The 13267-nt window shown below is 39.3% G+C and overlaps 1 protein-coding gene across 1 annotated transcript in view; it reads right to left on the bottom strand.

Moving 5' to 3' along the window:
* LOC124721908 (oxygen-dependent coproporphyrinogen-III oxidase) overlaps positions 1–13267 on the bottom strand; it is a 92806-nt gene that overhangs the window by 74322 nt on the left and 5217 nt on the right. Inside the window, exon 2 of the mRNA XM_047247061.1 lies at positions 4342–4546. Coding sequence (XP_047103017.1) covers positions 4342–4546 — 205 coding nt within the window. The remainder of the gene's footprint in view (positions 1–4341; positions 4547–13267) is intronic.

Below are 13267 nucleotides of genomic sequence, written 5' to 3'. Positions count from 1 at the left end.
GGATGAGGGTACTAAGTATTGTCTGCAGGGCATTACATCATTGACCAAAGTTATTATTTACTGTAGTGTTTAAGACTAATTAATGTTCAGTTAGTAGGATTGTTGATTAGTAATACACTGGTGCTAGTTACTAGCAAGCATAGGATATGTAGTTTGATATTTCAGCAAATTTCAAAAACATTTTGAAGTACAGTATACCTGCAGTGCTCTCTCTGACATTACGCTGCACTATTATTATTAAAAAAATGCCATTATGCTCACTACTCATTAGTAAAGACTAATCAGATGTGCTTTTGAGACAAAGTAATACCAGAAGTCCAGCCCATTGTACCATACATATATTAGAAGATGTTAATACAGAGTGTGTCCACTCTTTGCTTTGATGATGGCTTGAAGTCTACTGGATACACTTTCAGCGAGATGTCTGTGGAGGAATGGCAGTCCATTTCTCCTCAAGAGCTGAAACCAGAGAAGTTGGTGATGTTGAACACTGGGATCTCAAATGAAGTGGATATTCAAACTCATCCGAAAGGTGGGCATTTCAGGAATGTTATTGTCCACAAACCAATGCCTCGCAGATGCTGCTTTATTACAGCGTGCACTATCACGTTGATACAAACAATCATAGTCTCCGAACCATTCCTCTACCGTAAGCAGTGCACAAGGGTGTAAAATGTGTTTGTATCCTTCCACACTTTGTTTTCTAAACCACAATAAGCCTACCACACCTTAACCATGAAAAACATCCTCACACTGTAACACCACCTCCTCTGTACTTCACTATTGGCACTACACACGAAGGTAGGTAAATTCTCCACCTATTTGGCAAACCCAAACTTTTCCATCATATTTCCACAGGGTGTAGTTTGATTAATCACTCCAAATCATTCATTTACAGTCATCCACTGACCAGAGGCATTACTCTTTACACCACCTCAACATTCTCTTAGCATTAATTACAGAAATGTGTGGCAACAGTTGACTTGGACAGCTTTAAAAGAGATGTCCCTGATAAATTTGCTACTAAGGTGGCATACAATGACTAGTCCACAAAAGTCACTGAGGTCTCCTGACCAAACCAGTACTCACCACGTCCTTTTATCCTGGCAGGTCCACATCTCATGACATCCACTGGTCAATTCCACTTTACATAGGAATGTGTGGATACTTTTGGTCACATAATATATGCTGGTAATGGCAACACCAAACAAAGTTGCACTTACAATACTGAACTGAGAGACAACATTCACATGAGAAAAGTGGTATGAGAGATGATTTTCAACTCAATGGCAAAAATACCACTCAAGGACAACATGGAACTGGCAAGCATACTCCAACACAGAACTGATATTAATATCTCATTGCTAAATATTACTGCAATTGTTTATCGGGCTAAAGAAAATGCTTATATGATTCTTGCAGGAGAAAGTCTCTTGGTTTGACAGCTATGCTCCACAATCCATCTTACAGTGTATGACTGAAGGCACATCTGGTAGCACTGTCATTTCTCCCCTTTCCCATACCATTCACAAATGGTGCACAGGAAGAATATCTGCCAGTAAGACTCCCTATGAGCTCTAATGTCTTCAACTTTCTCACCACAGTCATTTTACAAGACCTACATGGGAGGAAGCAATACGTTGTCCAACTCTTAACAGAACAACTACTCTCATAATTTCTACAATAAACGTCTCCATCTTGCTTAATGTTTCTCTTATAATGCCTTCCAAATAAGTTTGCTGAGCGTTTCCATTACACTCTTGCACATACTAAATGATCGCCAGATGAAATGTGCCATTTCTTGTAATGATTTCTCTATATCTGCTATTAATCCAACCTGATAAGGATCCTATACTGATGAGCAGTACTTAAAATTGGTAGGACAAGTGTTTTGTACGCTACTTCTTTTGTGGATGAATCTCAGCCTGGCATCTGCTTTTCCTACAGCTGGTTTTATGTGATCATTCCATTTTAGGTTGATCTGGACAGCTAATTCTAGGTATTTTACAGTTGTTAATGTTTGCAGTCAGCCTAGTGAAGCTTCTGACATTATCCACTAGATCATTAATTTATATGATAAACAGTAATGCCACCATGACACTCCCTTGGGGTACCCCTGATATTACATTCACATCTGTTTATTTTGACACATTATGGACCTCCAATTGGCCTTGCTTATCAGGAGTGGAATGATACCTGCTGAACATATAACGTAGAAGAATTGGGTCTCTTGTATGCAGCTAACTGATATATTGCTACATCTCGTTGGAGATCTACACACGCGATCTTGAACATTTTCCAGAAGAGACCACAGCTGTCTAAGCGCTCCTCGATTGACACTGAGAGACTGCCTGAAATGACTTAACATATATGTAGTGATGGTCATGGAGTTCACAGTCCAAGTGAATCTTCAATCACTCAAAAATAACTACTTCTTTGTAAGTAAGAGTAGTATGAATCTATATTTGACAACCAGAAAAAAAATTGCTTAACTTGTGAAATAATGAATTTTTGATTCTGAAAGGTGCAGCAATGCATCAGGAAGACGAAGGGAATGGAGGACAATGAAACTGAACTGGTGTGCATGTACCATTTTTAGTGGCAAGGATAGGTCCATACAGTGAACACTGAGATTTTGTTGAAGAGTTAATAAAAAATATGGTGTGGTCCACCAATAGCAACAGTGTGGCCATCTCACACCTACTTTGCATTTAGTCACTGGAATCCTCTTCACAGAACAATTTATACTTGGACTTCATTCTTTAGGCAAAAAGGTTCTACACTGCAATGAAAATCACACAGCTGACCTTGCACTAATATAGGAATGGAAAGTACAGCTGCTGTTAGAGTTGAGCAATTCTTACAATACAGTGCCCTACAGTTACTGAAGTGTTTGGAGAATCCTTCATTGAGATCTGATAATTTGCCTACAACACTGTCATCATCCCAGAACTGAGTTACACAGATTTTGAAACCCATAAAGGATGTGTCAAGACAATAACTGAAATGTTTAATCCACAGATAAATAGCTTTTTCTGACAATTACATTTGCATCTTCGACATGTGATCAGTGTTTCCTGTTGTATCTTATTTTGTTTGGTTTTCACTGGTTTAAAAATGGTAGAGTAATCTGCCACACCCTTTACAAACTTCTCTCTTTATAATGCTTTTTATTTCAATGATCCCACCTCCATAACTAAGTAATGAGCATATCTGACTGTTATTCAGAGGACTTGGGGTTTCCCTGGTGGGAGGGCTGGAATGGGGTACACTCACTATTGCAATAACTGAGGTACTATTTGAGTGTGAAGAAGCAACTCCAAACTCTGGGGGACTGGCAGTGGGTAGGAGAACAGTGTACTGACTGCACCCCTCCATACTACAGCACAATGATGACACTGTCAGAGGATGACATTGCAGTTGGCTGATACTGCACATGACCTGTCAGGGTCAGTACATGGATCTTGTTTGTTTCAATGATGCTCATCCTTTCTAACTCATATCTAGACACCAATATCAATAATATCCCCACAGCTACATACTTTTACCTGAATTAGGAGTGCTATGCATACCTAGCAGAATAGGATATGAATCAATCCCCTTTAATTCTATGGGGTTTGTTGTCAAATCGTAGTTTCAATATGGAATTTTAAGAAATTATAGTACATCAAATAATCCCTCTAATGCCCATGTAAGTTGTATGGAAACAGTTTTTAGAGAACTTTCTTAACAACAATTAGTACATTCTGAGCAGCAAAACTTATATTGTTACTTTTAGATTAAGAGACATTACAAGGATGACTCACCTACCAGGTTCACTATTTTTCTATGGGAGTGTCCATCAGAAGAAGCTGTTGAGTTTGAATTTAAAAACGTGACTTTGGCACCATGAGTGGCTTCTTGCATATTTGCTAGTACCTAGGCAACTCTGCTACAATTAAGTTGAAGCAGATAGTGGCCACACCACTCTCATGCTACAGACAATAAAGCAGACAGACTTTCTGTCTACCATGTAATATCCTACCACTGTGCCAAATGTTGGGTGATAGACCACTCACAGAGCTCATTGTAATACAGAACTGTAGGGAATGACCAGCTCTCATTTCTGGAGCCAAGTGTTCAGTATACCATACTCCAATCAAATGTGTCTAACGTCTCCAGTGTATACCATTTGGCACCACTCAAGACATACATGTACCTCAAAAAATGCAACGGATATAATGATCATTACCATCATCTTGAAATTAAACATTATTTTTGCAGCTGCCATACCAGCTAACATGCAAATAAAATCTATACATACCTTAAAATTATAACAGGTGATGGTAAGCAAATAATTACCTGGATTCTCATAATTAATAATTCCATTTTTGTTTTCATATCATTTCTGTTCATCATCATATCCGATTTTTTCGTTATTGGGTCTGCCATAAATGTTGAAAAATCTGGTCTCTTAGCACCTCCAAAATCTGGCCACCTAGCATTTTCAGCTTTAACTGTTGAGTAAACAGCAACTCCTGAAGCAATTATTGCAAATCCATACACCCTATATATTGAAAAATCAGAAACACTAATTAGTACTAAATAGCAGAGGCAAGACAAAAAGATGAAAAGTAAATACTGTGTGCAAGCACTAACAGCTGACACGAGTAAATCATTACACAGTTACACCACATCTCTTCCCTGGTATTAATCCCTCAACAGGGATCTGCACATGATACATGATCATCCACCCTGGATTTCAAAATTACTTTATTCCTATGGTTAGATGCCTTTGTTGTTGCCAAATCCTTAAGGTGGAAGGGTGTGGGCCATATATGTTATCCACATGCAAGCAGTGTATATTCTGTTATGTGTGATTACATGTTTTAACTGTTTGTGTATCATGTCTGTGACAATGTGATGGGGAAATAACCTGAAAATTGCATAGATAAATGTCAGAAAGGCTCATCTCTAACATAGTTGTGAAAAGTTGGATTTTCTATAAAAAAAATCACAAAATGCAAAGCTTCCTTCAAGAGGAAGGAAAAAGCTAGCATGTTAACTGTTAAACTATAAGGAACAGTCAAATGAAAATGAGACAGATGGAATAAAATAACTAAACTGTTTATTATCTCATAACTGTTAACACATTTATCCCACTGTGAGACAAGACATGCAATGCCTTCACGGAAAAATGTTTGGTCTTGCCTATGGTACCACGATTTTACCCAGGTGTGCTCCTCTTCATCTGAAGCAAATTGACAGCTAGAGATGTCTTTCTTTGGAGTTCAAAAATCATATGGGGAGAGATTGGGACTGAGGGGGGTATGTGTAAGGGCTTCTCAGTGAAACTTCTGCAGTGTACTCGAAACTGGTTGTTACATGATTGGTTAGTTTGTTGGCTGGTGGGCTGATAGGTCAGTTGGGGGTTAAGGGACTGAACCATGAGGTCACCAGTCCCTCGGTCATCTGGAGTTAGTGATGTCAACCAGAAATTCGATCAAATAATGAAATTATGTAGGTGTAGTAAAATTAATGTAATGAATAAAACATTGGTGCCAGAGCTGAGAAACAATTTGAAGAGAAGTAAAAGTATATGCATCAGAACAGTACATAAGTTAGAGATCCTTACACGGGATGTGCACTGGTGACTGTAAAATCATTTTGCAGTCTGTCCCAAATGCCTGTTTCTGAACTTTCTCAACAGTGTGTCTTCTTCCCTAAAGGGACTCCCATCTGAGTTAATGGAGCATTTCTGTAATATTCAAATGCTGACCAAACCTATTAGTAACAAATCTAGCAGGATGCCTCAACTGGTTTATCTTCCTTTAATCTGACCTGGTGGCATTCCCAAACACTTGAGCAGTAATCAAGAACAGGTTGCACAAGTGTTATTTGCCAAGTCTCCTTTGCAGATGAGCTGCACTTTCAAGAATTCTCCCAATAATCCAGCGTCAACCATTCGACTTCTCAAGAACCGACTTTACATGCTCATTGCATTTCATGTCACTTTGCAATGTAACATCTAGTTATTTAATCCCTTAATGTGGAGTGTCGCGAATTCCCATCATCTACATCTACATCCATACTCCTCAAGTCACCTGACAGTGTGTGGCGGAGGGTACCTTGAGTACCTCTATTGGTTCTCCCTTCTATTCCAGTCTCTTATTGTTCGTGGAAAGAAGGATTGTCACTATGCCTCTGTGTGGGCTCTAATCTCTCTGATCCCACACTGCTGAGCAGTATACAAGCAGTGGGTGAACAAGCGTACTGTAACCTACTTCCTTTGTTTTCGGATTGCATTTCCTTAGGATTCTTCCAATGAATCTCAGTCTGGCGTCTGCTTTACCGATGATCAACTTTATATGATCATTCCATTTTAAATCACTCCTAATGCATACTCACAGATAATTTATGGAATTAACTGCTTACAGTTGCTGATCTGCTATATTGTAGCTAAATGATAAGGGATCTTTCTTTCTATGTATTCGTAGCACATTACACTTGTCTACATTGAGATTCAATTGCCAATCCCTGCACCATGCCTCAATTCGCTGTAGGTCCTCGTGCATTTCAGTATAATGTTCCATTGTTACAATCTCTTGATATACTACAGCATCATCCGCAAAAAGCAACAGTGAACTTCCGATGTCATCCACAAGGTCATTTATGTATATTGTGAATAGCAACGGTCCTATGACACTCCCCTGCGGCACACCTGAAATCACTCTTACTTCGGAAGACTTCTCTCCATTGAGAATGACATGCTGCATTCTGTCATCTAGGAACTCTTCAATCCAATCACACAATTGGTCTGATAGTCCATATGCTCTTACTTTGTTCATTAAATGACTGTGGGGAACTGTATCGAACACCTTGCGGAAGTCAAGAAACACGGCATCTACCTGGGAACCCTTGTCTGTGGTCCTCTTGAGTCTCATGGACGAATAACGCGAGCTGGGTTTCACACAATCGTCTTTTTCGAAACCCATGCTGATTCCTACAGAGTAGATTTCTAGTCTCCAGAAGAGTAATTGTACTCAAACATAATACGTGTTCCAAAGTTCTGCAACGGATCCATGTTAGAGATATAGGTCTATAGTTCTGCACATCTGTTCAACATCCCTTCTTGAAAACTGGGATGACCTGTGCCCACGCTCTTCTTGAGACATACGGTACACCGCTGCAAGAAAAGGGGGGGGGGGGGGGGGCAAGTTCCTTCGCATACTCTGTGTAAAATCGAACTTGTATCCCATCAGGTCCAGCGGCCTTTCCTCTTTTGAGCAATTTTAATTGTTTCTCTATCCCTCTGTCGTCTATTTCGTTATCGACCATTTTGTCATCTGTGCGACAATCTAGAGAAGGAACTACAGTGCAGTCTTCCTCTGTGAAATAGCTCTGAAAAAAGACATTTGGTATTTCGGCCTTTAGTCTCTCATCCTCTGTTTCAGTACCATTTTGGTCACAGAGTGTCTAGACATTTTGTTTTGATCCACCTACCTCTTTGACATAAGACCAGAATTTCTTAGGATTTTCTGCCAAATCAGTACATAGAACTTTACTTTCGAATTCATTGAACGCCTCTCACATAGCCCTCCTCACACTACATTTCGCTTCACGTAATTTTTGTTTGTCTGCAAGGCTTTGGCTATGTTTATGTTTGCTGCGAAGTTCCCTTTGCTTCCGCAGCAGTTTTCTAGCTCGGTTGTTGTACCACAGTGGCTCTTTTCCATATCTTACGATATTGCTTGGCACACACTCATCTAACACATATTGTATGGTGGTTTTGAACTTTGTCCACTGATCCTCAACACTATCTGTACTTGAGACAAAACTTTTGTGTTGAGCCGTCAGGTACTCTGAAATCTGCTTTTTGTCACTTTTGCAAAACAGAAAAATCTTCCTACCTTTTTAATATTTCTATTTACGGCTGAAATCATCGCTGCAGTAACCGCTTTATGATCGCTGATTCCCTGTTCTGCGTTAACTTTTTCAAATAGTTCGGGTCTGTTTGTCACCATAAGGTCTAATATGGTATCGCCACAAGTCGGTTCTCTGTTCAACTGCTCAAGGTAGTTTTCAGATAAAGCACTTAAAAAAACTTTCACTGGATTCTTTGTCCATGCCACCTGTTTTGAACGTTTGAGTCTCCCAGTCTATATCCGGCAAATTAAAATCTCCACCCAGAACTATAACATGGTGGGGAAATCTACTCGAAATATTTTCCAAATTATCCTTCAGGTGCTCAGCCACAACAGCTGCTGAGCCAGGGGGCCTATAGAGACATCCAATTACCATGTCTGAGCCTGCTTTAACCATGACCTTCATCCAAATTTTTTCACATTTCAGATCTCTGTCAATTTCCTTCGATACTATTGCACTTCTTATCGCTATAAAAACGCCTCCCCCTTCACTGTCCAGCCTGTCTCTGCAGTACACATTCCAATGCGACGCTAATAAATAGAAGGTTAACAGTTTTTAATCAATGGGCTGGTTGGTGCAGACTGTACATGAAGTTGCTAACACTTCTGATAAGAGGTTAACTGCCATGACTGTGACAAGTAGCACACTATTAATACTATGTTCAAGCACTACAGAACTGTGTTTCAACTCATCTTCATTAACTCACATTTCTCCACATGCATAGCAAGCTGACATTCATCACACCAAACAGAAAATTCTGTCTAAGTCATCCTACATCACTTGAAGATAATACCTCCCCTTACACTACAATGTCATCAGCAAACAGATACAGACTTTTGCTGACCTTATTCATCAGATTGTTTATGTATTTAGAGAACAATAGTAGTTGTATTACACATCCTTGGGTAACTCATGATGTTACGTTTGCCTCTCATGAACACTTGCCATCTAGGACAATGTACTGGGTTTTACTACAAAATTTTTTTTTTCGTAATTCACATATTTGAGAACTTATTCTGTAAGCTCAGACCTCCATTAACAGTCTGCAGTATAAATGCTTTCTAGAAATCTAGGATTACAAAATCTGGCTGTTGCCTTTCGTCCACGGTTGGCAGGATACCGTACAAGGAAGGAGTGAGCAGAGTTTCACTCGAGAAAGGCTTCCTAAACCCATGCTGATTTGTGGACACCAGCTTTTCTTTCTGAATGGAATTGACTATATTCAAACTTAGAATACGGTCAAGAGTTCTAAAACAAACTGACATTAAGGATATTGGTCTGCACTTTTGCAGAGCAATTCTTTCACCCTTCTTATATACAGGAATGAGCTGTGCTTCTTCCAGTCACCTCGGACTTTGCAGTGTTACACCTAGTTATTTAACCCCTTAATACTGAGTGTCACAAATTTGCATCATACCAATGCGATGCTAATAAATAGAAGATTAAATGTTTCTGAGCGCAGAGTGACACATCTGTGATAAGGAGTCAATGCAAAGAATATTCTCTGCAAAAGTGAACCAGGATTCCACCTGTACCTAGAGACTTACTTGTTTTCAACTCTTTCAGTTGTTACGAACTTCCAGCATGCTGGGATAATTGTAGGTCAGTATCTTATGTTAATCAGTACAATGAAAAACCAGCCGAAGTAAAAATTTTATCTTTTTATTCACTCAATGGCAACAGATAGTCAAAACAGTATATTTCCAAAAATGCAAAAATTATGTCAAAAATTTATATGTATTATGAAGTGCAAATAAACAGTTACAGCGCAGTTATCTGTATGCGCTGTAACTGTTTGTTTGCAGTTCATAGTTCATTTTGGGTATAGTTTTTGCATTTTCAGAAATACTATTTTCACTATCTGTCACAATGATCTGAAAATGGGTCCCCGACTGAAACTCATCACTAAGTGAATAAAAATGTGAAATTTACAACCTCTGCTGGTTTTTTGTTGTACTCTTGCAGTTGTTTTTTGACATCATGTATGTCTGTTACTAAAGGTCTAGTTCGAAGATATACTGCACTTCTGCAACGTTCTTCCATTGAATGTCAATCTGATATCTGCTTTCCTAGTCTGCATGAACTTTTGCTGTGCCTTGGACTTCTCTGGACACTGTCAAGAATTTTGAAGCTTGTTACTGATTTCAATGCTTGATCAACAAGTAGTGTAACAATCTGTTCATTGCATCTGTTAATATTTGCACTCACAACAGAGTACAATTGTGTGCCAAAGCAGGACTTTAACTGGAATCCTGCCTTTTGTAACCAATGCTCTTGCCAACTGAGCTATCAAGGCACAGCTCACAACTTGCTCTCACAGCTTCAATTCGGTTAATACCTCGTTTTTTATTTTGAAGCTTCATAGATCTTCTCCTGCATACATTTCTGGGCTAGTTCTACAGGAAGAAACAACAACAAAGAAAATGGATTGTGTCTTGAAAAGAAGTTATGAAGAATATCAACAAAGCAAAACAGGAGTAATGGAATAAAGTCTAATTAAATCAGGTGATGCTGAGGGAATTCGATTAGGGAATGAGACAGTAAAAGTAGTAAATGAGTTTTGCTCTTTGGGCAGAAAAATAACTGGTGATGGCCTAATGGGATGGTAGCTTTATAAGGAAACAAAACTAAGGCAAAAAATGGTTTAGGCAAAAAGAGAATAGAGGCTTTCAAAATGTAATTCTATGAGATAATGTTTAAGATCAGAGGAGTATATCAAATAACTATGGGGAGGCACTGAATCAAAGTGAGAACAATAAAATTTATTTAGAAAGATCAGTTGATAGGACACACCCTGAAGCATCAAGGAATCATCAATTTTACAAAAGAAGAAAGTGTGGGGGATGAAAATTGTAAAGGGAGACCATGACTCAGATTCAGTAATCCAGTTCATTAGGAAGAGACTTGATTGCACGGGATATACTAGTACGAGAGCTGGATTAAACCAGCCTTTGGACTGAAGACAACAACAATCTCAAAATAAGCTTTTCGCAATGAGTTTTATACAGTACAGTGTGCCTCAATTCTGAGTGTCACTCTACCAATCCATAGGTTTGGAGCTGTCTTTCGTTGGACCTATAAGTTTACTGATTCTGTCACCCCAGGCAATGAGTAGTTAATATGAAAAAGATAATACATAAATAAATAAAAATTAAAAATGCCAAGTTGCACCATAGTTCAGTGTGAACTAATGTGAAATAATTTGGGTAAAAGTCATGGTTAAAACAGGCTCAGACATGGTACTTGGATGTCTCTATAGGCCCCCTGGCTCAGCAGCTGTTGTGGCTGAGCACCTGAAGGATAATTTGGAAAATATTTCAAGTAGATTTCCCCAACATGTTATAGTTCTGGGTGGAGATTTTAATTTGCCGGGTATAGACTTGGAGACTCAAACGTTCATAACGGGTGGCAGGGAAAAAGAATCCAGTGAAAGTTTTTTAAGTGCTTTATCTGAAAACTACCTTGAGCAGTTAAACAGAGAACCGACTCGTGGCGATAACATATTAGACCTTCTGGTGACAAACAGACCCGAACTATTTGAAACAGTTAACGCAGAACAGGGAATCAGCGATCATAAAGCGGCTACTGCATCGATGATTTCAGCCGTAAATAGAAATATTAAAAAAGGTAGGAAGATTTTTCTGTTTTGCAAAAGTGACAAAAAGCAGATTTCAGAGTGCCTGACGGCTCAACACAAAAGTTTTGTCTCAAGTACAGATAGTGTTGAGGATCAGTGGACAAAGTTCAAAACCGCCATACAATATGCGTTAGATGAGTGTGTGCCAAGCAATATCGTAAGATACAACAACCGAGTTAGAAAACTGCTGCGGAAGCAAAGGGAACTTCACAGCAAACATAAACATAGCCAAAGCCTTGCAGACAAACAAAAATTACGCGAAGCGAAATGTAGTGTGAGGGGGGCTATGCGAGAGGCGTTCAATGAATTCGAAAGTAAAGTTCTATGTACTGATTTGGCAGAAAATCCTAAGAAATTCTGGTCTTATGTCAAAGAGGTAGGTGGATCAAAACAAAATGTCCAGACACTCTGTGACCAAAATGGTACTGAAACAGAGGATGACAGACTAAAGGCCGAAATACTAAATGTCTTTTTCCAAAGTTGTTTCACAGAGGAAGATTGCACTGTAGTTCCTTCTCTAGATTGTCGCACAGATGACAAAATGGTCGATAACGAAATAGACGACAGAGGGATAGAGAAACAATTAAAATTGCTCAAAAGAGGAAAGGCCGCTGGACCTGATGGGATACAAGTTCGATTTTACACAGAGTATGCGAAGGAACTTGCCCCCCCCCCCCCCCTTTTCTTGCAGCGGTGTACCGTATGTCTCAAGAAGAGCGTGGGCACAAGTCATCCCAGTTTTCAAGAAGGGATGTTGAACAGATGTGCAGAACTATAGACCTATATCTCTAACATGGATCCGTTGCAGAACTTTGGAACACGTATTATGTTTTAGTACAATTACTCTTCTGGAGACTAGAAATCTACTCTGTAGGAATCAGCATGGGTTTCGAAAAAGACGATTGTGTGAAACCCAGCTCGCGTTATTCGTCCATGAGACTCAAGAGGACCACAGACAAGGGTTCCCAGGTAGATGCCGTGTTTCTTGACTTCTGCAAGGTGTTCGATACCATTCCCCACAGTCATTTAATGAACAAAGTAAGAGCATATGGACTATCAGACCAATTGTGTGATTGGATTGAAGAGTTCCTAGATGACAGAATGCAGCATGTCATTCTCAATGGAGAGAAGTCTTCCGAAGTAAGAGTGATTTCAGGTGTGCCGCAGGGGAGTGTCATAGGACCGTTGCTATTCACAATATACATAAATGACCTTGTGGATGACATCGGAAGTTCACTGTCGCTTTTTGCGGATGATGCTGTGGAATATCAAGAGATTGTAACAATGGAACATTATACTGAAATGCACGAGGACCTGCAGCGAATTGAGGCATGGTGCAGGGATTGGCAATTGAATCTCAATGTAGACAAGTTTAATGTGCTGCGAATACACAGAAAGAAAGATCCCTTATCATCTAGCTACAATATAGCAGGTCAGCAACTGTAAGCAGTTAATTCCATAAATTATCTGTGAGTATGCATTAGGAGTGATTTAAAATGGAATGATCATATAAAGTTGATCGTCGGTAAAGCAGACGCCAGACTGAGATTCATTGGAAGAATCCTAAGGAAATGCAATCCGAAAACAAAGGAAGTAGGTTACAGTGCGCTTGTTCGCCCACTGCTTGAATACTGCTCAGCAGTGTGGGATCCGTACCAGATAGGGCTGATAGAAAAGATATATATATATATATATATATATATATATATATATATAGAGAGAGAG

This window comes from Schistocerca piceifrons, chromosome X (genome assembly GCF_021461385.2).
Source record: "Schistocerca piceifrons isolate TAMUIC-IGC-003096 chromosome X, iqSchPice1.1, whole genome shotgun sequence".
NCBI lineage: Eukaryota > Metazoa > Arthropoda > Insecta > Orthoptera > Acrididae > Schistocerca > Schistocerca piceifrons.
This window is presented reverse-complemented; position numbering and strand designations above follow the sequence as displayed.